Genomic DNA, 26941 nt, shown 5'->3' with positions numbered 1-26941 from the left:
CTGCCTGCAGGAGAACGCCCAGCTGGTGACCCGCTGCGAGGGGCAGCAGCTGGTGTTTGTCTCAGGCCAGGGCGAGAGCAACATCCAGGTCTCCTACTGCCATGGGGTGCCCTGCTATGAAGTGCCGCTCCCCAGCTTTAACAGTCCAGTAGAGAAGTTACCCAGTGGGATGTTGGTGCTGAGCCTGGAGAACCTGGACAAAGTGATGGTCAAGATGATCTGCTGGAGGGAGATGACCAAAGGGCTGAAGTCCTGCTTGGAGCGGGCACAGAATGGGTTCTCCAGAGAGCCCCAGTGCATCTAGGACAACACCAAGATGGTGATGAAGAGCGACGGGCGGGTGCTGGGGTTCATCTCTGGGGAAGGGGCAAACACCATCCACGTCTTCCAGCTCCAAGACGGAAGCACCCAGTACACCATCGATGTGTAGAGTAGAAGCCCTGGAGCACATTGACACTGGGCTTTGGAGTTTGCAGACAGATCCCTGCTTCACAGAGCTTGCAGATAAGGCCTTCCTCCTCCCAGTATCACCGGGTAGCCGCAGGGCCGGCTCTAGGTTTTTTGCCACCCCAGGCAAAAAAAATTTTGGCTGCCCCCCATCCCAGCCCTGGGCTCCTTGCCACAACCCCCTGCTGCCCCAGCCCTGGGCTCTCTCCTCCCCTCCCTCAACCCCCACCCCCTGCCACCCCAGCCCTGGGCTCTCCCCCACACACCCTGTGCTGCCCCAGCTCTGGGCTTCCCCTTTTCCCCCCACCTGCACCCTCCTTCCGCCGCAGCCCTGGGTCACTGGTAACGCTCCCAGGGCGGGTCATTCAGCAGGGATTTTGGACGTGCACAGAACACAGACAGGATTGGTTCCCATATGGTTACAGAGCTGCAGTAAAGGGGAACAATTTTCAGCTGGTGGGATTGGAGGAGATCTGGATGCAGATTATAAGACTCTCCTCCATACATGAGGAAAAGTTGAGGTGCCTTTATTATTCTTTTGTTCCACTCTTTCTTTCTATGGGGAATTTGCCAATGCAATATCACTGTCTTCCTTTTCAACAAACAAACAAAAGGCAGTGGCTGTTGAAAATAGCAATTCCAGTCCTGAGAACCCCTGGGAAGCATTTCTTGCTCAATTTTATCCTACTTTTTCTACAGCAAGTTACAGTGGATCAGTGTATTTGATTTGGGAGAAATGAAGTAACAGCTGCCCAAACTGAGCTTGAGCCCTCCTGAATTGTGAGGTGGTCAAATCTGGAAGGCGGGTGCTGGGTGTATGTGTGTGTGGGGGGGGGCTGTGGGTGCCACGGGGGAGCACAGCAGCATGTATGCAGCGTGTCCATCAGTTCCTCCCCCCCTGCTATCCCCTCCCCAGCCCCTTATGCCAGGCCCCCCCCCGCTCTCCTCCCCCCCCAGTTGAGGGGTTTCTCCCTGGCCCTCGGCTGGGTCCCTCCCACAGGGGTCTCCCTCCTTCCTTGTTGGGACCTCCCCCAGCCAGAGTTGGCCTGCCAGGAGCATAGAGACCGATCCTAGAGCGCCTCATACAGATCTCCACAGCCATAGAGCTACGGGGAGAGCGTCACCCCCCTTCAGCCCCGTCTGTGTGTGTGGCGGGGTGAGTCCTCCAGGTCATAGAGATCAGGGGGTGGGGGCTACAGGCGCCTGTTTCGTGGGCACAGACAGGGCACCTCAGGGACACAGTCTGAGCCGCACACCAGCACTCCCCCAGCTCAGGGCAGGGAAAAGCAGGAAATTTAGCTTTGAACACTTTCTGTGTTCAACCCAGAGGAACGGGCGGATTCTCTCCCCGGCGAAAGAGGCCAATGGGAAAGTGACCATCGGGTCCCCGGTACCAGCATCGAAAAACGCCACCTGCCCCCGTTCATAGTCCAGATACACCCGGATCCTGCGGGGTCCCCAGCTCGGGGACAAGGGGATGCTCTGCACAGGGGACGTGTGAGCCCAGTACCGATCCTCCCAGCACATCACAGCCCAGATCCCCTCCTCAGGGTAAGGGCTGATGTCTCCCTTCCTGCTCACAGACTCTCTGGCCACCCCCACAGCACAGAATCCCCCCGTCCCCACCTCCACCTCCACCTCCCAGTAGTGTCGGCCCGAGGTGAATCCCTCACAGCCCAGCACACAGGGCACAGTGTCAAATCTCTCAGGATTGTTGCGCAGGTGCTGCCGTGTGTCTCCCCATCTCACACTTCTCCGATCCGCAGACAGGATGAGGTGGGGATGGGCCGTGTCTGGATCCAGAGTCACGTTCGCTGCAGAGAGAGAATCAGAGCGTGAGGGGCAGAGCTCAGCCCTGGGGCAGGGTCTGATCGTGTCAGTGACAGAACCTGCCCCAGCTGGGGAGTGAACCAGGCAACCTCCCCCCTCCCGGATTTACCCAGCTCTGCACGGGGAGCAGCGCTGAGATCTCAGCCCTGGGCCGGGGGGATTCACACCCTGACAGAGCCAGTTCAGGGACAGAGCGAAAGGATCAGCTCAGCTGAGCCAGGCCCCAGACCCCGAGTCTGAGTCTCAGCGATTCCATCCTTGTGCTGGGGGGGAGACGAGGGGGGGCAGAGGGAGCTGGTTTTAAGCCACCTTTGTCCTTCCTTCAGTCTGCCTGGCCCCTCGCTCCAGGGGCCTCAGGGCTGCGAAGCAGAGAGCAGCCAGAGTGTGATGCCTCCTGTCTGTGCCCCCAGCAGAGCCGCCCCCTGGGGAGGGCGAATCGGGGCGACCGCGCCGGGCCCTGCGCTTTGGGGGGCCCCGCGGGCTGGTGTGATTGGCTGGTGCGGTCGGTCCCAGAAGAGACGAATCCGTCACTTCCGCCCCGCACCCCCCTAGGGCCGGCCCTGGCCCCAGCCCACGGCTACAATAACGGCTGGGGGCAGAGTTGCTGTGGAGCCCCTGTGCCAACTTCACACGGACGGGGGGGGGGGCTCCCTGGCACCGGAGCTATTTTCTGGGGACTGTTTCCAGGCACATCAAGGCCCCTTTGCTCTGACAGAGCAGCACGAACGGGCCTGACAGTCAGGCCCTGGAACCTTTCCCCACCTGCCCCCACCTCTCCCCACAGACGTGACCAGAGACCCTGGCAGCACAGGAGGCTCCCAGCAGATCACAGGGCCCAGCAATCAGGACATTTTAAAGGATTCTGTTGTGGGTTTTAGCTCAGTCTCCTGCTGTTTGAACCCCCCTGGCCCCTCCCCAGGGGGGATTTTTTTTTTAACCTTATAAAGTAGAGAGAAAACAGAAATGTCTATTTTTGTATCTTGAATTTTCCCATTCTTCACTGTACCACTTGTGCATTTGCTAATAATAATAATATGGCCAGGGGATGTGATGTATGCGCATAAAGAGTTCTGAGAACGAGGTGAGATGTTCCTCTCTGACTTTCCAAAAGGCTCATTTTTAAACTCTTAGCTCTCTGCGGAGATCCACTGTTCGCGCCCTCGCCCGTACCCCAGTCCATCTGGTTACCCCAACCGCTAGTTACAAATTCTAAATTCGAATAGAGAAAATAATCGACTTTTCTGTTTTTAGGAAAGATCTGGGCAGGCACCAGTAATATGTTGCTCAGCTCCTGTCAAATGCAAAATTGAAACAAAACCTGAACTATGGTGCTGCCAATGAGCCACCATAATTCATATGAAAGTTTTCACTCCCCTTTTGATCCCAGAAATTTACCTTTGTCCAACCGCTGGCTAGACGACAGTGAGTCTAGAGGAAGAAATGGGTGAAAGACGAAATGTCAGGTTGTCGTGTTTAGGGATATATTCACATTGTTAATGTTCTAACACAAAAGCAAAATGAAAACAAAACAAACTTTATGAAGTTCTAGTGAAGGAGGTTAAGTGCAATTCAGACCAGTACAAACCATTACACACCTCACTAAAAAATAACCCCAAACATTAAAAACTAAGGACATGACCTAAGGTGACATGCCAGACCAGAGATGTTTTACCAGCAATTACACACCCGTGGCTGGCCCATGACAGCTGACTTGGGCTCGCAGGGCTGGGGCACTGGGGCTGTTTCATTGCGGGGTAGATGCTGGGGCTTGGGCAGAGGCCTGGGCTCTGGGACCTTGTGACGGGAGAGGGTCGCAGAGCCAGGCTCCAGCCCGACCCCGAACCTTGTGAGCCGGAGTCAGCGGACACGGGCCAGTCACAGGTGTTTAATTGCTGTGTAGAGAAACCCTCTGAAACCAACACATCATTCACAGACAGACCAACACACAGACACTGTGTCACTGATTAGCATTCAATCATTAGTACTCAGTAAATCTGGCTCATCCTTTGCGGGTCTCATTCTCTCCAGCTCAGGAGGATAAAAGGTGGAGAATCTCTAAAGCAGGGGTGGGGAACCTACCTCTGCGAAGAGCTGCGGGAACTAGGAACGCGGGGGGGGGGGGTTCCCATTTGCTGGCCCCGTACCCAGGACTCTGCCCCAGTCCCCAGGTGTGGTCCCAGCCTCAGCCCCCTTACCCCATCCTGCCCCCCCTCAGAGCCAAGGCCCAGTCTTGGCTCCCACTCTGGGGAGACGGGGCACAGACAGGGGTAAGGGGGGTGCCAGGTAAAATGTTTGGGGACCACTGGCTTTCAGCTCCCCCACTGTAAAAATTCTTCCAGCACCACTGCCTCTGCAATCCCTGCACGGCCTCCACACCCCCTCTTTGTCCCCCTGCGGGTGAGTGGTCAGCGACTGATTTTTTCTGTGGGTCAATGGCCCGTGATAGAAAAACGGTTCCCCAGCCCTGCTCTGAAGCAAGAGAGGGACTGTGGTGACACCGGAGGCCTTGCAGACAAACAATCCAAACAAACATACTCCAGAAACAGTGAATTCAGCAGGAAGCTCAAGCTCAGGTTAACATTCACAGCTGCTAAGAAAGGAAATCCCCAGGGAGTCCGAATGCAGCCCCCTAACCCAGTGTGTATGTGCTGTACTGAGAGCTGGGTAGGGAATTCATAGCTTCCAAATGATTAGCTGGCGATCTCCATCCACAATCATTGTCCCTAAGAGATTTCCCCAGCTCTGTCAGTTATCAGTGTAACATAGGTGAGAAAATCGCCAGGTGACTGTTTATTACCTTTGAATTTCTTCACTATGGTCTCCAGAACTGCAGAGTTTTGAGAAGGTTTCCCGATTCTCCATTTCAGTTCAGAAGAAAAGGCCACTGGGTTCTGAAACTTCTGCCTCTCGCATCTGAAGAACAACCCAGTGTTACTCGCTGTGGAGTTCGGTCATATTTGTGTTTTACTAACATGTATTTTATTCTAGTCAATGGCTGTAGCTCAGCAGACACTGGAGGATTAAATTCTCTGTTGTCCCAGGAACAGGTCCAATCCCAGCTTGGACCCTACAAGTTTCCCCTTTGTTTTGGTGAGGCCGATACTGGAAAACTGCATCCAGTTCTGGTGTAACCAGTTTAAAATGGACGTTGAAAAAGTGGAGCCGGTGCAGAGAAGACCCACAAATCTGATGTGAGGGCTGGTGAAGATGCCTCGCACTGAGAGATCCCTGGCACTTGAGTGTGGGGTATAAACGCCGTCACGGGGAGAACAGACTTGGCACTAAAGGGCTCCTCAGGTTAGCAAACAAAGGCAGCACAAGGACCAATGGCTGGAAGCTGAAGGCAGAGAAATGCCCATGGGAATCAGACAGACATTGTTAGCAGTGCGGGTGCATCAACCATTGGCAGAAACTGCCCAGGGAAGTGGTGGATTCTCCATCTCTTGACAGGGCACCAGAACAGGGGGGCCGTGGCCCCATCACTTCTAAAATTGGGCAGGCTCTGCTCTCTGCCCTGGTACCTGCCTGAAAGGTGAGTGATGGGGGACGAGGCGGAGAGGAGTGAGGAGGGGGCAGAGTCTCGGGGGAAGAGGCGGAGCAGGGGTGGGGCCAGGGTTTGGACACCAGTGGGGGGCCCCCCCCACTTCTAGGCAGCCTCAGGCGTTACTGTCTGTTGATGTCGGTAAATCAGGACTGACTGGCTTTCTGGAAGGTGCTTTAGTCAACACACGTCAGGATTTAGTCAAATACAAGTTATTGGGCTGAGCACAGGAATAACAGTGAAATTTAAGGACCTGACACACGTCAGCACCGACTCTGTGGGGGCTCCGGGGCTGGAGCACCCGTGGAACAGAAATAGTGGGTGCTCAGCACCCAGCAGCGGCCCCACAGATCAGCTTCCACCGCTCCCGCCCCTCCCCCAGCTTTACACTAGTTGCCTTTCAGTCGCACTGAACGTCCCCTCGGTCTTGTATTGTGAGTGTAGCAAAGAGTCCTGTGGCACCTGATAGACTAACAGACGTATTGGAGCAGGAGCTTTCGTGGGTGAATCCCCACTTCGTCCTGCTCCAATACGTCTGTCAGTCTACAAGGTGCCACAGGGCTCTCTGCTGCTTTTACAGACTAACACGGCTCCCCTCCGATATTGTGAGTGTGGGAAGCAGGATCCCCTGACGTATCCTGTACACCACGGAAGGGAGATAATTAGTGACAATCCTTGTGGTGATGTAGATGCCCATCGTACCAGGACCTGGAGTGAGACCCACTATCCCATTGCAAAGATAATTTATGTTCTTATTTAGCTCTTTGGATACATACGATGGTCAGTCCACTAGCTCCGGGGTTCTCAGCTTACAAGGCCAGTGTGTGTCCCCCCCGCACTGAGGGACGGCAAACGACTGAATGAACCGGCACTGCCCAGGGAGCCGGGAGCAGTGGGAGTCGGTGCAGTTCTGGGGGGCAGGGCTGGAGCTGGGGGGAACTGGCTGGCGCCTTCTATTGCTGGTTCGTCAATGGCTGGGGGATGAGCCATGTAACACGGCTGGGCGGGTCCCTGCCCGCAGGTGTCTGTGTCAGCACAGGGCCTGTCAGGCTTGTAGCTCGACATCAGCATCACGGGGCGAGAGGCAGCCCAGGCTGGGGATCTGGGGGGCTCAGCAGTGCCACAGGCCAGGCTGCACCCCGGGACCCCGTCGCACTGATGTAAATCTCCCTTGTGGCAAATTAAACCGATTCCTCCTTGTTCTGCCCTCAGGGGACGTGAAGAACAACTGGTCACCGCTCTCTGCAGAGCAGCCTCAGGCAGATCTGGAGACTGTTATCAGGCCCTGCCTCAGTCTCCTCTTCTCTAGCCTGAACACACCCATTTATTGCAACCTTCCTCACAGCTCGTCCAGTCTAAACCTCGGGTCACTTCTGTTGCTCTGCTCTCAACTCTCCCCAATTTCTCCACGTCCTTCTCACAGGGCGGTGCCCAGAACTGGACACAGGATCCCAGCTGAGGCCAACCCGTGGCAAGAAGGGGGAACAACGTCCTCCTGTGTCTGACCCTGACACTCCTGTTAACCCACCTGTGCTGGGTGCTCACCCCACATCAGCCCCCGGAAAGGGTGACGGAAGCAGAGAACGAGGAGATTGGGGAGACAGGCCACACACGGGGGGTTCAGGCCAGAGCAGTGACCCCTGGTGGGACGATGAAGCTCAGCTGAGCAGGTGGGGGCTGGGCTAGTGTAAAGCCAGGCAGGTGGCAGCAGAAATGGCTGCAGTGAGGAGTCTGCAGCCCCCCTGTGCACTCGACAGGGCAGGAGGGACTCAGGCAGAGAACAGGCTGCTGGGAGCCGGCCCTGGGGGAGGGAGTGTTAGACTCACAGGGCCAGAGGGGGCTGCCAGGGTCACCTGGTCTAACCCCTGTAAGAGAGCAGGGGGGAGACGAAGGCCTGTGGGAGGGGAGTGGGGAGCAGCCCAGGGAGGGAGCAGACGTTGCCGGCATGTGGCAGGGTCCCTGGGCTGGAGCCTGGAGCAGTGGGCGGCTCGAGTTCCCCACCCAGCCCTGGCTGGAGCGGCATTGCCTGGGCAGTGGGGCCAGCGAGACTCTGCCCCCCAGCAGGGGAACCATTCAGTGACCTGGCTGGGGGCTGAGACACGCAGAGGAAGCTGCAGCTCCTGGGGGGAGAGACGAGGCTGCAGCGTGAGAGAGAGACAAGGGGGGGGGGGGGGGGGAGACGCCAGGGGAGGGGTTGGCCCTGGAAGAGCTAATCCCCAGAGCAGCCAGGAGGGGGCAGCACCTGCGGTGAATACAGCAACCTGGGACAGCACCCCACAGTGACATCTGCCTTTTTCACAAGAGCATCACCCTGCCGCCTCCTTCACTGTGTGACCCACTGCCACCCCCAGAGCTTTTCCCGCAGTCCTGCTGCCGCCCCAGTGATTCCCCATTTCCTAGTTGTAGGTTTGATTTTTCCTCCCAACGTGCAGCACTTTGTCTCCATTGAATGTTCCCTTCAATTGATTTTAATCCTTCCTCCCTCCGCCCTGTGTCTCTTGTGTCTGTTTAGACTGGAACCTCCCTGGGGCAGGGACTGTCTCTGTCTGTGTCTGTGCAGCACCCGGCACGTTGGGCCCTGGGTTTGCCTTGACCCTCCAGGCGCTGCCATAGCACCACTGATAACAGCACGTTATAAACTCCTCAGAGCAGGGAACGTCTCTTCCATCGTATCTCCTGCCACGCCCAGCACACGGCTAGAGCTCACTGCATAATTAGAAACAATTAATAAACAGCTCATTGAACAGTCATCAGCTGGCCCTGACTTTCCATCCCTACCGATCTGGGTGGGGTTTGGAGTCTATGACCTAGAAATGAGAGACCCATTCTCCGTCCCCGATCTCCTGAGGTCTCTAGTCCACCAGCCACACTACAAATAACACCCCTGTCTGTGGGTCAATCACTCTTTTCTCAGGCTGCTCTATTCTGGAGTCTGGTCACAATCACAACAGCCCCGAGATTAGATGTAACGGAGGGAGATTGGGAACCAGCCCCACACTCTGCACTGCCCAGCAGTGCAGAGCCAGGTCTCATGTCCAAAATCCCTTCCCTGCCCTGGGAAGTGAAAGGGAGAGTGAGAAAGAGCCACCTACCTGCTCAAGGTGCCTTTGATGTCCTAGAGGGGAGAGAGAAAAGGAAATTCAGTCCCAGCTCTCAGACTAAGGATCCCTCCTGCTCTGGAGGGGACTCACTTTGTCTTTACAGTTGGAAGTTCAGAGAGAAATTATTTGTTATTTATTAATGCAAAGAAAATATGCTGCCTTTGCTCTTTCGGGGAAGTGCTCTGACTGCAGGAGCTGGGCCCAGGAAGTTTGTACACGGAGGCACACGGGCTCTTCGTGTAGTGACATTTGCATAACCACCCGGCACATGGAATCAGAGGCTCAGTCTTGCGATGTGCTGAATGAGGATCTTTCTAACGCTCACAGGTGTGGGGAAGATCCCCTCCTGCAGACTCCAGTGGGGCCAGAGGGAGGGATGCCCCCATGCTGTGCTGCCCCCATGCTGTAAACTCTCTCCCCACTCGCCCACAAACACTCTGAGGGCCTGTCCTGTGGGCTTCTTGACATGCACAGGAAGCTGGGGCTGGGTGAGAACAGTGGGTGTGGGGTACAGAGTAACACAGGGCCAATCACCATCCTACACCCCAGGTTCAATGCAGGACACCTGAGGAGTGAAGACACCTGCCCACAGCAGATACTGGTCGCAACAGAGAATCTGACCCTAGATATCAGCTAGAGATGTCCAGGAAGCTACTTTTTATTTCTCACTTTTTTTTTTTTCTATTTAGAGGCATTTTTTGAAAAATAAAATCATGAGAAGGCTTTTGGAATTCTAACGACTATTTACATGTCCAGGCTGCCATAAGTAACGAACAGTTTCCCTGTCTAACTTCAGTTCTGGCAGAGAAAATCACCACAGCCTCAGACCCCATGTATCAATTTGAAGGCCAATATTTTCCCTTTTTGTGATATGTAGGAAAAGTGGCAGAATCAGGCTTTAAATGGAATCTTAGCCTCAATCTTAGCTATTTCTATAATTAAAGACTGCTTCACACATTCTCATCCTTCTCTCTAAGCAACTGGCTGAAGCAATGAAGCATGAGGTTTAATATCACTCTGGATATTGTGTTATCCACAGAAATATTCTCTCACTTTTTGAGTTTTGCTAAATCCTTGGTCTCAACGACATCCGGTGGCAATGAGTTCCACAGTCTAATTACGTGATGTGTGAAAAAGTGTTCATTGGATCACTTTTTTAATTCATCACCTAATTTTATTGAATTTCCCTTTGTTCTTTGTGGCAAAGTTCCTCCTCTCCCCTAGTAGGTCCTGTGCTTATTGGCGGATTTTCCTCCCCTCAGTGGTCTTCCCCTTGGATGAAACCCACAGTCTGGATCAACTCCTCCTATGTCTGTTTAGGAGTAGCGAGACTTGGGGGGAACCCGGTCCCACCCTCTACTCCAGGTTCCAGCCCAGGGCCCTGTGAATTGCAGCAGTCTCTATAGTGCTACTTGTAACCGCTGCTTGACTGCTACAGCTCCCTGGGCTACTTCCCCATAGCCTCCTTCAAACACCTTCTTTATCCTCACCACCGGATCCTCCTGGTGTCTGATACTGCTTGATTGTATGGTGTTTCCTCAATCCTCCAGTAGTACCCCCTCTCAGTTCTTAGTTCCTTGTGTCTCTGGCTCCCAGCTCCTCATACACACTTCCTTCCTCTGGCTCCTCCACCCCTGACTGGGGCGAGCTCCCCCTTTTTATATCAGGTGCCTTGATTAGCCTGTCCTGATTGGCTGCAGGTGCTCCAATCAATGTAGCTCTCTCTGGTGCCTTCTAGAAAGTTCTTAATTGGCCCCAGGTTCCCTGATTAGCCTGTCCTGATTGGCTGCAGGTGCTCCAATCAATGTAGCTCTCTCTGGTGCCTTCTAGAAAGTTCTTAATTGGTTCCTGTAGCCATCCGGCCTTGCTCCATCACATCTTGCATTATGAGACAGGGAGAACAGAATTCAGAGATTGCCATTTTGGAGGAGCCTTCTCTAAATTCAGATGAAGAATGTTTTTCATTTAGGACTTGATCCTATGCCCGTTGTACCCCGGAAGTATATTTTCATTAACTTTAATGGGCATTTTATCAAGCCCTTAAAGAAAAATAATGTATGTTTTAGCAATACTGTATGTTCTGACCTTTCACTCTGTGATGCTCTGTACCTCTGGGGAACACCCTGCACGTCCATGTTCATCCTTATAACATGATTGTGGGGTATCCAATGCAAAGTTTGTCATCTCGGGTGTCTTCAGAAGGCTCATGATGCACTGAGCATTGTTGTTACAGTGATGTTATAGGTTGTAAGTTCATGTATATAGTCATATGGCTGAGAATGTGTCCTCATGGCTTAAAACAAGCACAAGCAAAACTCTCCAGGAGCAGAGGGGCAGTTCACACCTCATCAGGGCATGGATGGGACAAACCCAGCCCAGCCTCACAGGAACCAAGGACACTGGCCTAGGACACTGGGGGGCAAAGCCAAGAGGGAAGAAAGAACATGATAAAAGGAAGACGTTTGCCAGGCTCTTCCTCTCTCTTCCACCTGCATCTACAGACATCACGACCAAGAGACTGAAACGTTGATCAAAGGGGAGAGTCTGGCTGAAGGGCAACCAGCCAGTCTGTGCTGAGAAGCATCTAAGTTTGTAAGGACATTGAAAGTGTTAAGATCAATTTGGAATGTGTTTTGCTTTTGTTTCATTTGACTAAATCTGACTTCTTGTGCTTTGACTTATAATCACTTAAAATCTATCTTTGTAGTTAATAAATGGGTTTGTTTAGTCTACCTGAAGCAGTGCATTTGGTTTGAAGTGTGTCAAAAACTCCCCTTGGGATAACAAGCCTGGTACATACCAATTTCTTTGTTAAATTGACGAACTCATATAAGCTTGCAGTGTCCAGCGAGCATAACTGGACACTGCAAGATGGACGTTCCTAGGGTTGTGTCTGGGACCGGAGATATTGGCTAGTCCAGGGGCAGGCAACCTATGGCCTGAGTGCCGAAGCTGGCACGCGAGCTGATTTTCAGTGGCGCACACACTGCCTGGTCCTGGCCACTGGTCCAGGGGCCTCTGCATTTTAATTTAATTTTAAATGACGTTTCTTAAACATTTAAAAAACCTTTTTTCTTTACATACAACAATAGTTTAGTTCTATATTATAGACTTATAGAAAGAGACCTTCTAAAACCATTAAAATGTGTGACTGGCACGCGAACCCTTAAATCAGAGTGAATAAATGAAGACTTGGCACAGCACTTCTGAAAGGTTGCCGACCCCTGGGCTAGTGTCATTCGGTTGCACAATCCAAGCAGTGGCTGGCCAAAAGTGCTCCCTCACGTAGCTGAGAGCAGTTTACATGCCAGCGGCTGTGCGTGAACAGCCCAGGAGTGGGGGGGTTCTCACAGCGGAGCAGGGCAAGGCTCGCTCCCAGAGTCGAGGATTGGAGTGACCTAGCAGATCACTGGTCCAGATAACACCAGGGGAACGTCATACACTCCTATACTGCAAAAGTGAAGGGTTAGGAGACTTTCTTGCCCTGAGAAAGGTTCTGGGGTGTTTCTAACACCATCTCACCTGCAAGAATTCACTCGCTGGCAGCTGGCACTTCTGCTCCATCTCACTGATCAGAGAACTGAAAGAGGATAGTTCCTCAGATAGTTTGGCAACATACTCAGCCCTCCTCTTTTCAATTTCCTTATTCAGCTCTTCCAGCTCTTCCAGCTGGAGTCGCTCTTGTTCCTCCAGAAACTGGCGCAGTTGCTGAAATTCAGCCACAATCTTTTGCCTCCCAGTTTTTAGCTGTTTCTGAAATGACGAGATAGAAACAGAGAAATCATGGGTCAAGGACAGGAACACGGAGTGAGTTATGGGACATTTTGTAAAGCCTTATGTATGCACATGTGTAGAGAAATCTCTGTATTAACTATCTCTATACATCGTTATGATGTTGCATTGTGTTATTTTGTATTAAGTATCTTTCTGTATTAAGTATCTTTATGACATTGCATCTTGCATGATGTTATTTTGTATTTCATATGACTTGGCATTGGGCCTCTCTATTTTCATACAACTTTGTATTAGATCCCTATATAGAAAATTGGTAGAAAGCTTTGTATCAAATGTTATAGCCCCTAAGGATAGTATAGTTAAAATAAAAGAAACATGTGCCTTTTGGCTAGGGGCTTGGCTACACTTGAAAGTTGCAGCGCTGGGAGTTACAGCGCTGGTCATGCAGCTGTGTAGGAGCAGCGCTGGTGTGTGGCCACACTCACAGCTGCCAGCGCTGGTGTGTGGCCACATTTGCAGCATTTGCAGCGCTGTTGGGAGTGCTGCATTATGGGCAGCTATCCCAGCATTCAAGTGGCAACAACGTGCTTTTCAAAAGAGGGGGGTGGAGGGTGGTGTACTGTGACAGGGAGCGGGGAAGAGAGAGAGAGTGGATTTTTGGAGCCAACATGTATGTTAGCTTCCTGGACTGAAAAATCACAAAATGTTCGTGAACCCTTAGTCTTAATTGCAAACAGCCTGCCTCCAACGCTGTTTCTCTGTCAAGCAAACATTCACTCCCTGCCTCTCGTTTGATCGTTCATAGCCAGGTACAGATAGCTCCTGTTTGCTGTGATCAGTGTTTGTTTTTTTAGATAAGCAGTTCAACGGAGCTCCGATCGGAGTTCACAACAAAACAAAGAGAGGCTGCATAACAAAACAAAGAGAGTAATTTAGTTAAAAGCATTCTGGGATATCTCCTTATTCCCTGGAGGCCAATAAAAGCGCTGGTGTGTGTCCACTTGATGAGCAGCGCTGGATCACCAGCACTGCAATCGCTACACCCCAACCTGGCCAGGTGTACAGCCAGCGCTGCAGCCAGGGAGTTGCAGCGCTGGATGTGCCTTGCAGGTGTGGACGGTTACTAATTGCAGCGCTGGAAAGCCTCTACCAGCGCTGCAACTTGCAAGTGTAGCCAAGCCCTAGAAGTAGAATAAGATCTTCCCCCCACTCTGTAATCAATTGCCCTATTGACTGAATGAGGTGTGAATGAGTGATTCTTGGAAGACACCCACCTCCAGACAGCTACAACAGTTGCAGAGGGAATGGGAGCCAGAGCAAAGGACAATACAAGTTGTCAAGTGGGCCCAACAAAGAAGAGCAGACATATTGACGGCCTCGGGGATTAGAAGCCAGCACCTTCTTTAGAAAACACCCTCTGTGAGCAGCACTGGGACAACACCCAGAGAAAAGCAGCACAAAGACCAATGGACACAGACCAACGGTCACAGACCCAGATTTTGAATCTGGTCTAGATTTGCATAAGAGGGAAGCTGCTATAAATGTGAGGTGTCTTGCAGGAGGACCCCGGGTCTCGTCTTGTCACCATCGGAGCATCGATCCGGATCGGCAGAAGCCCAGCTCCACCCCTCCCCCATCTAACTCACCTGGCCAGTGCAGTTAAGGGGAGCAACTTGTTGGTAACAACAGCAAGACGGAGTGTGTTTGTGTCTGTGTGTGTGTGTGTGAATGCAGGACTGTGATATATATCTCATATGTATATCATAAAGTGGAGCATGTCATTGCAACCCCGTAGAATTTAACTCCTGATATGTTATGGAGAACAAACTCTGTACTCAGCAGACAGATGATTTTCCAATGAATTCTGAAGAACCCTAACTGGTGGTTAGATTATGAATCTATCTTGCATTATTAGGATATTCTGTTATCAGTGGTGTTTAGAAAACCAGATCCTTCAAATAACAGGAAGGACAGCAGGTGTGGGATCCAGAACGGGACAGGCAAGGATTACTTCTGGGGAGCAAACAGTAGAACCCAAACTCGGAAGTGCTAGACTTGAACTGGGGAAGAGATTCTCCCCACAAAATCCACCTAGATGAATAGGGCCGTGTTTCTAAAACTGGCTTCAAAATCAGAGCCCCAACAATTGCTCTGACGAGTTTTGAATGCACAGTTTAGCATACAAACATTTGGTCATATCATAAATCTCCAATTTTAACCCACACAGGGATTCTGAGCACAAATTGGGTGTCTGGCAAGACACCTATTTGCATGTTCAGATCTGAGTTTGCAGGGCACTTAGAAACGTGCGCATGTGAACTGGACAGAAGCCCACCAAGTCATGCTCTTTCTGGAGCTCTCTAATGCCTGGTACCCCAGGAGCAAGAAACTTACATCATATTTCGAACCCAGATCTTCTTCATGGCAACATCCAGCAGCGATATCGCTAGGGCCTGTTCCAAAGCTCACCACAATCAGCAGGAGTCTTTCCAATGACTTCAGTGGGGTTTGGTCAGGTGTTAAGTGACCAGCCTTCTCCGGGGCAGCAGATTTCTATAGAGGCTGCCTGCACTGTTCTGTTGTGGTTATTGTTTGAGGGTTTCCCTTAACCCTCCCCTGGTTCTTGTCTCGCAGACAGAAAGCAGGAGACCAAAAGTCCAAAGTGCAGGAAATGCGACGCTTACTGGGGTTAGTTCCAAGCAAGGATATCCAGAGCTCCACACGCCAGCATATCCAGAGCTCTTCACCCCGTATCGCCCTTCCCAGCTCTGATGCCACAGAGTCTTTACCCCGCGTCCCCCTTCCTGGCTCTGACGCCACAGAGCCTTGCCTGTGTCCCCGTTCCCCATTCCTCTTTCTTAGCAGGTCCACATATACCTGCAGTGCGCGCCCCTAGTCACACCCCTTACAACTTATGGTCCTGTTCCGTTCTGGAGGGTCGGGAGTCTGGGGTCCTCATCCCACCTCTTCTGTGCCCCATGGGAGGGATGAGGAGTGAGGTTGTGCTTGACCTTGGCTTGAGAGAGCAGCCAGGCAGCCTTCCAGTGTGTGTCCTCATATGTTACACTCCCACCTACCCTGTAACACTTTATCTGTTCATATCCGTTCCCATTATACTAACAAACCCAGCCAGCCAGGCAGAAGCCACACACCGTGTCTTTGTCCTTTGTCCTTCACACACATTAGTAAGGATGTCAGAGTATCACAAGTCAAATCCAAATTTCTATCTCAGGTTCACAAACAGGCTCATATGCTAACAGTTGTGTCTGTTGGCAGTAAAGCCAAAAACTGGGGGAGGAATTTGCAAAAATTTGTACATTTCAAATTTTTTTTTGCAATTTTTCAGTGTTCAAATTGGGACAACTTTTGTTTGTAAAATATCATGAAATAAATTAAAAAAAAATCACATTTCTGTTTCCCCTTTTTTCTAAAATGTAATAAAATAATGTCCATTTCCATCACCACCCCATTGTTTCCTTTTATTCCATTCTCTCTGGAACTCTTCAAAACTTCTCCCATTTTAGAAAAATTGGCAAAAAGAAAAGGGAAAAACTAGGAGAAAAAACTTGGAAATTATTCATGTTAGTGTATCAGTGGCAAAAAGGAAGAAATGGGGGAAACAAAGGGATAAAAACATTTGAAATATTGAAAAAAATTCAGCTTTTTAAAAGCAAAACGAAAACTTCAATTTGAAATGAAAATAAACATTTTGTTCAGTCTGAAATTTCCTGTCAAAAAACTGATTTGTATTTATTTATTTATTGGCAAAAGACAGTTTCCCAGGGGGAAAAAAAGTGTTTTCTACTAAATCCCATTTTCCTACAGGACATTTTTGTGATTGAAAAATTTCGACCAGCTCTAGCTGAAAGACTAAAGGAGAAACTACTGTCAGCTAAACAAGTTATATTCACATTATCAATGGAAATATTTAGATTATTAAAACTCTTTCCTTAATGATCCATTTTCCTGTTTACACTCGATTAAAGCAGAACAGTTTTTCTTTACAAGGAGAATAAATAAGCAATAATCTTCCATGGAAGGGAAGATGTTGCTCACTGTTCTTCTTCCGTTAGACTAAGCAGAGTATCAATAACGTCCCAGGGCACATTTGCCTCTGAGTAAGAACGGCACCTACCAGTAGTTCCTGGCTTGTATTTTCCCCACTCGATTTACACGACAGAATCTCGTCTCTCTCTTTCTTCAAACTCTCCAAATGTCTCTGAATTTGTTCCTAACAAAAGAAAAACTGGTTTAGTTTTGGTTGTTTTTGGAGGGTTTTTTCCCCATTTTATTTACATTTTCAAGAATCTCAAATACATAATAAAATGGGCGAGTGCTCTAACCACATGACTGTACAGTCCTTCTCATGCTCGCGGTCTCTCTCTCTCCCCTCTCCTGCAAATGCCTCCCAAAGGGCAGAGCTCTGGGAGTTAAACCAGCCCTCGGAGACAGCAGCAGGACAAGCGCTGCCATGTGTTCACACTGTCAGCTGCAAGCGCAGTGCATGGCCACATTTGCAGCTCTTGCAACGCCACAGAGAGCAGTGCCTTGTGGTAGCGATCCCAGAGTGCAAGTGGCTGCAGCGTGCTTTTCAAAAGGGGGGGGGGAGTGTGACAGGGAGTGCGTTGTGTGTATGTGGGGGGAGAGACTGTGCGTTTGGGGGCAGAGTGTGCCAGCATGCTGTCGTGTGAGTTCAGACAGTGGCAGGAGGAAGGGGGAAACCAGACATCAGCTCCCCCGTCACACACACACACACACGCCTGCCTCTGCAGCAGGAGCATTCCACAGTTTGCTGTGTGTCCCGGAGCAGATAAGCATGGGGGCTGTCAGAAATGGAGCTTGGAAGGAGGAGATCCCCATGCCTGCAGCCGTGTTCATAACACTGACAAGAGTTAGGGTTACCATATCTGAACATTCAAAAAAGAGGACACTCCACCACTCCACCGGCGGGGGTGGGAGGGCATAGTGGTCCTGCCCATAGTCCACCCCTGCTCCTCCCCCACTTCGCCTCCACTCTGCCCCAGATCCCGCCCCCTCCCCACTTGGCCCCGCCACTGCACCGCTGGCCTTTTCACCCCCACCCCCCCGCCTGCCGCTGGCCTCCTCGCCCGCCCACCAGCCACCAGCTCCCTCACTGCTCGCGTCTTCAACCCCCCTGCTCACCGCTGGCCTTTTCACCCACCCCCCCAGCCTGCCGCTGGCCTCCTCGCCCACCCACCAGCCCCTCACCGCCGCCTCTTCAACCCCTGCTCGCCGCTGGCCTTTTCACCCCCACCCCGCCTGCCACTGGCTCACCACCCACCTCTTCACCCTCCTCGCCTGCCTCCTCACCCGCCCGTCAGTCACTGGCTCCTCGCCACTTGCCTCTTCACCACCACCCTCCCGCCGCCTACTCACACCCCGCCCCGCGGCTGGCTCACCGCGCGTCTCTTCACCCCACCCACTCGCCTGCTCACCCCTCCTGCCGCAGGTCCCTCTGGCTCCTAGGATCGGGGCAGCCGAGGGGTCTCCACGTGCTGCGACTGCCACAAGCGCGAGCTCCATGTCTCCCAGAGAAAAGGGAAAAGCAGCAATGGGAGCTGCCGGAGCCGCGGAGCGGGGCTTGCAGGTGCCGGCAGCGCGCAGAGAGCCCCCCCGACCCGACCTGACCTGTTCCCAGCCCGCAGGACTAGGAGGGAGGCTGCTGTGGACCGTGGGGTTCCCAGGAAATGTTCCTGACCATCGCCGTCTGGCTGGCTTGGCAAGAAACCTTCGTGGCACCGACCTCTACAGCCAACGACCTGAACCTGGGAGTTGCAAGTTGCGGCCACTCGGGGTTCCCTTCCCCTCATGTTACCTAAGGTTACCATACGTCCGTATTTTCCCAGACATTTTTAGATATTTAAAAATCCCCCCCCCCGGGATGGCAATTTAAGGATTAAAAAGCCGGAGATGTCCGGGAAGATACAGATGTATGGTAACCCTACAAGAGTGGCCACTTGGCTTCAGGGGATTACGGGATGTTTCCGGAGGCCAACATGTCGTCCACGCTGACACCCAGCCGGGGCACAGCAAGCTCTCTGCTTCTCGTGGAGGTGGATTACCAGGAGTGCTCCAGCCGCAGAGTCCAGGTGCTCTAAGTGCCTGCCAGTGTGGACGTGTCGGGAGTTAGGGCACCCGGGGCTGATTTAATGTGCTCTAACTTGCAAATGTAGCCAAGGCCTAAGTATTTATCCCCAGTGGAACAGCTTCAGCAGGAGAGATGGAGGGAGCCCCACCTCAGCACATCCCTAGAGAGGTGGCAGGTCCCTGTTCCAATCCCTTCTCCTCACCAGGTGGAAGAGGGACTTGAACCCATGGCCTCCCATGTCCCAGGTGAGTGCTCCAAACACTGGGCTAAAAATGATGAGGGAAGTTTTCTGTGTGTGAACTCACCTGAGGGGTCTCAGGCCACCTACCAGGCTAGGCCCCACACAGGAGTTAGGTGGCCTAACACTGATCTTCCCTGGGGTTTAGGTGGGAGACGGGCACCTAGCTGCCTTGAGCGAGGCAGCAATGAGCATGGGCAGAAGCAGAAACACGGGTGCTGAGGGAACTAGTTACTGAAAACACAGACGCCGTGGAAGTTTAGGCACCTCCAGGGCTCAGCAGGAGTTTTGTGAATTGAAGTGGAGGCTCCAACTGGGGTTTAGGCATTTAAGTAAATACTGTGAATCTAGGCCTCCCGGACAGGGAAACTGAGCTAAGGACGGGCTGGACGGAGGCTTCACTTCCTCAGGGCACAGGTGTTCACACTCCGCTCATGCTCGCTGCGACTTTTCTGAGCAGTCTCATAGAACCACATTCTCATCCAGGGCGTGTTTTGATATATCACCGGCCTTGGCATTTCTAAGTGGGCGTGAGAAATAATTCCCCTCCCCTCCGCCTACACATAACCAATTCCTGACCCCCCCTCGCACTCCCCCCACACACCCTGGGGGCTTTGCTGATATAACTTTTTTTTTTTTAAATCCCGCCCCTCTCCAGCACAGATCTGTACAAAAACTGTATGTAGAGCAGGCCTTACAAACAACTTTCTTCCCGTATAAAATCTCTTCTGCTTTTCTACCGTGTCATTTTCTGGAGCTAGTTTTATGATGTTGCTGGTTTTACATTTCTCAGCTGGCTCTGTTCTGATTGTTAGAGCATGTCTGGGCTGGGATATCTCCCAAATGAAAAAATGACTAATTCTTACCTTGTAATCCAGAGCAGCCTCATCGATAGGAAGCACTGGGTGGTCTTTGTGGCTGCGGGACTCTCTGCACACCAGGCAGATCGGGGTTTGATCCACTTCACAGAAGAGTTGCAAAAGCGCCTCATGTTTTTCACATGCTCTCTCCCCACTTGGCTCTGGGAATTTTTTGGCTATTTCAACGACATTCCTCAGCTCCCGGTTGGGCTGGAATTCTCCTTCCCGGAAGGGTTTTCTGCACTGAGGGCAGCGATACCGGGGGGAGGTTTCGGACTCCTGGCAGTACTGAGTGATGCAGGCTCGGCAGAAGTTGTGCCCACACTTGATGAGAATCACCGGATCGTTAAAAGAAGCCAGGCAAATGGAACAGATCACAGCCTCTTGGAGATCTTTTACCTGGCTTCTTGCGGCCATGGCACCCCAGGAGAAATAAGAAAGTAAGTTTCATTTTCATATTCCTCAGCAATGTGTCTATCCAAGATTGAAGCTGGCCTCCGCCCTTCCTGCAGCAGCCTGCTGATCTGTTGTGAATGTGTTCGCTGGGCCCTGGGATCCTTCAGTTCTGTAAAGGAGAAAATATAAAGGAGATAGGAGAGAGAGAGATAAAATAATGACTATATTCAACTCCTACATTTGTACAGACTAGACTTTAAACAAATATTTCCCCATGCTGTCATAAACAGAAGTAAGTAAATCAAGTCACCAAGAGATACAAGTATCAGGGGTAGCCGTGCTAGTCTGTATCCACAAAACAACGAGGAGTCTGGTGGCACCTTAATCACTACCGATTTATTGGGGCATAAGCTTTCTGACGAAGTGAGTTTTTTACCCACGAAAGCTTATGCCCAAATAAATCTGTTAGTCTTTAAGGTGCCACCAGACTCCTTCTTGAAGAGATACAAGCATTTTCTAAATAAAAGAGCCAATCATAAAATCCCTCATTCCATGCCCCCAAAAACTTTATAGAGGCCAACAGTATTGGCAGAATTATGTTCAAAATATGCCATTATACTTTCCTTCAGCCATCAGAGTTAGAAATTATTTTTTAAATTTCAAAACAGGATCTGATGGGAATTAGAAATAGATCAGAGTCGCAATGTTAGTTTGATTGGGACTGGAACTTTGCCAAAGTTCTGGTGTTCTCAATCTAATCAGATCCATTTCTAATACAAATAACAGATGTAATTTTATTATTACTGTATGTTGCAACATTTTAAAACTTCCTACGAGTTATCTAAACAATTAAATTAAAAATCCAGAACTACAGAGTGCCAGGTTCAATCCACTTTTTAATTTATTTGAAACAGCTGGGACTGGACAGCTTCCTCCCCCCAAACACTGATGAGGTCCAGCACCTCGCCATTGCTCCATACGGGGGATCGCCTGGCGCGTGGAGGCATGGTCACCTGGAAAGATTCCCTGAGAGCACTCCACTCCTGGCTGAGCAAACAGGAAGGGGATTTTCAAAATCCCCAGAGAATTTAAAGGGTGGGACTGACGGTTGGTCACCCGAGGGCAGGGCAGTAGAGTTCAAAGTGATGACCAGAGTGGCTAGAACAGGCATTGTGGGACACTTCTGGAGGCCGATCAGAGCGCATTAACAGACCAGGGCGTCCACACTGGCTCCGTGGCGCTCCAGCGGGGGGCGCATCAAACGTTATTACACTCACCGAGGTGGAGAACCAGGAGCGCTCTAGCCGCGGAGTCAGAGCGCTCTACGTGCCTTGCCGGTGTGGCCGTGTTGTGAGTTAGAAAGCAGGGATCGGCTGATGAGCATCATGGAGCACCAAGCGGACTCGATGCAGGTGCTCGTAGCCATGCAGACGGAGCAGTACCGCGCCCGCTGCAGCCCTTGTCTCACAACTCTTTCCCTTGTGCCCCCATGTCACCGCCAACCCACTTTCCCCAACATCCTGGTTCTTATCGCCACCAGCTGCCTCCCACACCTGTAGCTTCACCACCCAGCCCTGAAAACTACGACCCTCACCCACTGCACTCACCCCCCATCACCATGCAGTACAGCCAGCCTGAGGTGCAGCACTCATTGCACAGCACTCCAGACAGGAAGGCCGAGTAGGATAATAGGACATGCACAAATGTGTGATTGTGCCATTCCCCACCCCCTTGCCCTTTCCGTTTCCCAAGCAGTTGTCTTTCTTTTCAATAAATGGATTTTTTGGCTTTGAAAACATTATTATTGCATAAAGTAAAAGATACCTTAGCCCAGGAAAGCAACAGGCACTGCAAATCAGCTTAGCAAACACAGATTCCTACTAACATTGGAACCACTGCACTTCACTCCCGTGCAGGGCACCAAACATCACTGGTGGCTTTCAGCCTCAAATTGCTCCCTCAAGGCATCCCTAATCCTTGCAGCCCCGCGCTGGGCCCCTCTAATAGCCCTGCTCTCTGGCTGTGCAAATTCAGCCTCCAGGTGTTGAATCTCCGAGTTCCATGCCTGAGCGAATCTTTCCCCCTTCCCTTCACAAATGATATGGCGGGTACAGCACGCAGATATAACCGCGGGGATGTTGTCATCGGCCTGGTCCAGCTTCCCATACAGAGAGCGCCAGCGGCCCTTTAAACGGCCAAAAGCTCACTCCACAGTCATTCTGCGCCTGCTCAGCCTGTTGTTGAACTGCTCCTTGCTGCTGTCAAGGCTCCCTGTGTAGAGTTTCATGAGCCACGGCATTAAAGGGTAAGCAGGGTCTCCAAGGATCACAATGGGCATTTCGACTTCCCCTACGGTGATCTTCTGGACTGGGAAAAAAGTCCAGCTTACAACTTCCTGAACAGGCCAGTGTTCTGAAAGATGCGTGCGTCATGCACCTTTCCGGGCCAGCCTGCGTTAATGTCAATGAAGCACCCCCGGTGAGCCACAAGTGCCTGGAGAACCATAGAGAAATACCCCTTCTGATTAACATACTCAGGCTAGTTGGGCTGGTGCCAGAAGTGGAATATGCGTCCCATCTATCACCCCTCCGCAGTTAGGGAAACCCATTTGTGCAAAGCCAGCCACAATGTCATTCACGTTACCCAGAATCACGGTTCGTCTGAGCAGGATGCGATTAATGGCCCTGCAAATTTGGATCAACACGATTCCAACAGTTGATTTTCCTACTCCAAACTGATTAGCGACCGATCGGTGGCTGTCTGGAGTTGCCAGCTTCCAGGTTGCAATAGACACCCGCTTCTCCACCAGCACGGCAGCTCTCAATCTCATGTCCTTGCGCCGCAGGGTGGGGGTGAGCTCCTCACACAGTCCCATGAAAGTGGCTTTTCTCATCCAAAAGTTCTGCAGGCTCTGCTCATCATCCCAGACTTGCATGACGATGTGATCCCACCACTCAGTGCTTGTTTCCCGAGCCCCAAAGCGGCCTTCCACGGTGATGAGCATGTCCATGAATGCCACAAGTCCTCACTGTCAGTTTGGATCTCAAGGAGTAACTCGATTGCCAAACGTGACGTGCTGGCGAGACGCGTCAGCATATTCCTCAGCAGTTCAGGATCCATTCCCACAGACCGAAAGGGAAGACAGAGCGCGCAGTATAAAAAACGTTGAAAGACGGTGCCAAATGTGGACGGAAGCACAGGAATTATTGGGATGCGAACCGATTCATCACAGGGCGTTGGGACAGGACCCAGAATGCCCCGCACCCCCTTCCCACAAGCCACAGTGCCAGAATGGGAAGAGGTGCTCTGTGGGATAGCTGCCCATAATGCACTGCTCCCAATGCCGCTGCAAGTGCAGCAAATGTGGCCATGCCCATGTGCTTGCAGCTGTCAGTGTGGACACACTGCAGCGCTCTCCCTACCGCGATCTCCGAAGGCTGGTTTAATAAAAAGCGCTCAACATCTGCAAATGTAGCCATGCCCTTAGCCTTCCTAATTTTATCCCTATGTGCTTGTGTTGTTTTTTTTATATTCATCCTTCATAATTTGACCTACATTCCACTTTTTGTGTGATTCTTTTTGAGTTTCAGATCAAAATTGTTGAAATGTTCCTTTTGACATTTCAGAGTGGGGCGGTTCACAGTTTTGTTTCAAAACATCTTTTTATTTTGAAATTTTATCTTATTTTTTAAGTCAAAAGCAGAATGAAATATTTTGAGTTCATTAAAATGAAATGTGTTGACTGACCCAAAATAATTTTTCCCAACATTTTCATTTAATGGGAAATTTCAATTTTTTAAATTCTGATTCAGAATCAAAATACATTTTGTAATGTCAGAACTTCCCATGGAACAGAAATTCTGTTTCAACCACCTCTGCTGAAAACACGACACAAGTGTTATCTAATGGCTCAGTAAACACAAGTAAAATTAAAAAAAAATACATTTTTTTAATCTCTTTTTTTTTTTTTAGAGCTTATTCATGATTTTTGAATACATGGTGTTGGCAATACTGAATGTAGTTGAATGTTCCAAATAAATTAAGAAGCTGATTTAACGTGGCACTCTATAGTTCTGGATTTTTAATTTAATTGTTTAGATAATTGATAGGAAGTTTTTAAATGTTGCAACATACAGTAATTACATCTGTTATTTGTAATAGAAATGGATCTGATTAGATCGAGAACTTTGGCAAAGTTAGAGTCCCAATCAAACTAACGTTGCAACTCTGATCTATTTCTAATTCACATCAGATTCTGTTTTGAAATTTCTAACTATGATGGCTGAAGGAAAGTACAGTATAATGGCATATTTTTGCCATAATTCTGCTAATACTATTGACCTCTATAAAGTTGAGGGATTTTCTGATCAGCTCTTTTATTTAGAAATGCTTTTATCTCTTCAGTGACTTGACTTACTTAATTCTGTTTATGACAGCATGGGGAAATATTTGTTTAAAGTTTAATCTGTATAGATGGAGTGCAATATATTCATTATTTTATATACCTCTCTCCTATCTCCTTATATTTTCTCCTATCGAGAACTGAAGGATCCCAGGCCCAGCGAACACATTCACAACAGATCAGCAAGGACGCAGGAGGCAGGCAGCTGCAGCTGGGAGCATGGAGGCCAGTTTCAATCGCGGATAGACACATTTCTGAGCAAAGTGAAAGTTAAACTAATTTTCCTCTTTCTAGTAGGTGCCATGGCCTCGAGAAGACAGGAAAAAGATCTCCAACAGGCTGTTCTTCGTTCAGTTTGCTGGGATTACTGTAATGACATGGTGATTCTCAAGTGTGGGCACAATTTCTGCTGACCCTGCATCACTCAGTACTGCAAGGAGTCCAAAACCTCCCCCCTCCATATCCCTGCCCTCAGCAGGGCTGCCCAAAGGATTCAGGGAACCTGGGACAAAGCAATTTTGGGGGCCCCTTCCATAAAAAAACGTTGCAATACTATAGAATACTATATTCTTGTGGGGGCCCCTGTGGGGCCCAGGGGAAATTGTCCCCCCTCTCCCCCCCCCGCCCCGGCAGCCCTGGCCTTCAGTGCAGAGAACCGTTCTGGGAAGGGGGATTCCAGCCTAACCAGCAGCTGAGGAATGTAGCTGAAATAACCAAAAAAATCCCAGACCTAAGAGGAAAGAAAACGTGAAAAACATGGAGTTTCTGCAACTCTTCTGTGAAGTGGATCAAACTCCCATCTGTGTGGTGTGCAGAGAGTCCCGCAGCCACAGAGACCACCCCATGCTTCCTGTTGAGGAGGCTGCTCTGGATTACCAGGTAAATTTTGCATTTGGAAGGCATCCCAGGCCAGACAGGCTGGAACAATCAGAACAGAGCCAGCTGAGAAATAGAAAACCAGCAACGTCATAAAACTAGCTTCCAACAATCACAAGGTAGAGAAACAGAACTGATTTCATACAGGGAGAACGTTGAGGAGACACGTTTTTAAGGCCTGCTCTGTAGGAGGAGTTGACCTGGACTCAGTGGCGTAGCCAGGTTGGCTGCCCAGGAGGAGCAGCGGAGAAAAAAGGTGCATGTCCTTTGGCAGCCCTGCACTTGTGCCGAAATGCCACCGAAAGACAAAGCGGTGCATGTGCAGGGCCGCCGAAATTATTCTTATTTCAGCAGCCCCTGTGCATGCACTGGTCCATCCTTTGGCGGCATTTCGGTGGCCCTGCGCATGCGCCAAAAGGCTGCCAAAAGACGGAGAGGCGCTGGAAAAGGCACCGCTTGGGGAATTCTGGGCTTGGGGAAGCAGGCGCTCCCCCTGCATCACCCCTAGCTACGCTACTGCCTGGACTGTGGGTTCCTCCAGAGGGGAAGATCTCTGAGGCGAGCAAATCTGACAATAAGCGCAGGACCCACCAAGGTAGAGGAGGAACTTCGTCACAGTCTCTTTCAGGGCAGACCATGCTGGCCAATTGCACCAGCTTGCGGGGCCCGGAGCCATTGCCCCGATTCGCCCTTCCCAAGGGACGGCTCTGAGTCTAGGCCTGGATAGTCTGTGAGACACAGAAATAGTCAGCCTCTGTGTGAACCTTGCTCTGTTCTTGGGCTCAGTGACACCCTGTGGCAGTGAGTTCCACAGGCTAATTACAGGGTGTGGGAAACGTCCTTCCTTTTGCCAGGTGTGAATTTTCCCCCTTTCCATTCCACTGAGCGTCCCCCTGTCCTTGTGCTGTGAGACAGGGAGAACAGATGCTCCGATCTCCCTTCTCCAGACCAGTCATTATTATGGAGACTTTTCTCCGCTCCCCAGTGACGTTATGAGTGTGATATAATATCTCATTGAAAGGTGACAGGACCAGAAAGAGTTAATTAACTCACAGACTGACCTGACCCATGGCTGAACTGTAGAGACTGGTTACAAAGATATATAAATGAACAGAGCTGTGAAATGCAAGTCTGCATCGTTAGAGATAGGTCTTGTGATGTCAGCAAACAAGTCTTGTCTATTGCTAGAGCTTTAATTCAAAGATCAAAAAAGGAATATTAACATTTAGGAAGACACTTGAGTGAAATAGTCTATGCGTCTCTTTGAAGGTTGTGGTAACCTGTATCTGAACTGTTTAATGGATAAATTGCCCTGTGCTAATTGCCAGGATGTTTGGGAGAAGGAGTTAATTAAGCCTGTTGTTTTCTCAGGCCGAAAGGCTGCTGGAAATGTATAAAAACCCTGG

The 26941-nt window shown here is 50.6% G+C and overlaps 1 protein-coding gene and 1 long non-coding RNA gene across 2 annotated transcripts; one reads left to right on the top strand and one right to left on the bottom strand.

Annotated features, from left to right (window-relative positions):
- Nucleotides 1-1395: 1395 nt before the first annotated feature.
- On the bottom strand, nucleotides 1396-20296 carry LOC120392499 (tripartite motif-containing protein 10-like). Its single transcript, XM_039517299.1, has 7 exons — nucleotides 19868-20296; nucleotides 16790-16885; nucleotides 12442-12672; nucleotides 8911-8933; nucleotides 5075-5190; nucleotides 3673-3705; nucleotides 1396-2261 (listed from the first exon to the last, which is right to left on the bottom strand). Exons 1-7 carry the CDS (start codon nucleotides 20276-20278, stop codon nucleotides 1678-1680), a joined length of 1494 nt encoding a protein of 497 aa, XP_039373233.1. The 5' UTR covers nucleotides 20279-20296; the 3' UTR covers nucleotides 1396-1677.
- LOC120392505 lies at nucleotides 20221-26941 on the top strand. The gene is made up of 3 exons (XR_005591704.1): nucleotides 20221-20301; nucleotides 24954-25538; nucleotides 26907-26941. It is a non-coding gene; the product is annotated as an uncharacterized LOC120392505 (long non-coding RNA).

The sequence above is a fragment of the Mauremys reevesii genome, unplaced genomic scaffold (assembly GCF_016161935.1).
Source record: "Mauremys reevesii isolate NIE-2019 unplaced genomic scaffold, ASM1616193v1 Contig1, whole genome shotgun sequence".
Taxonomy (NCBI): Eukaryota; Metazoa; Chordata; order Testudines; family Geoemydidae; genus Mauremys; species Mauremys reevesii.
This window is presented reverse-complemented; position numbering and strand designations above follow the sequence as displayed.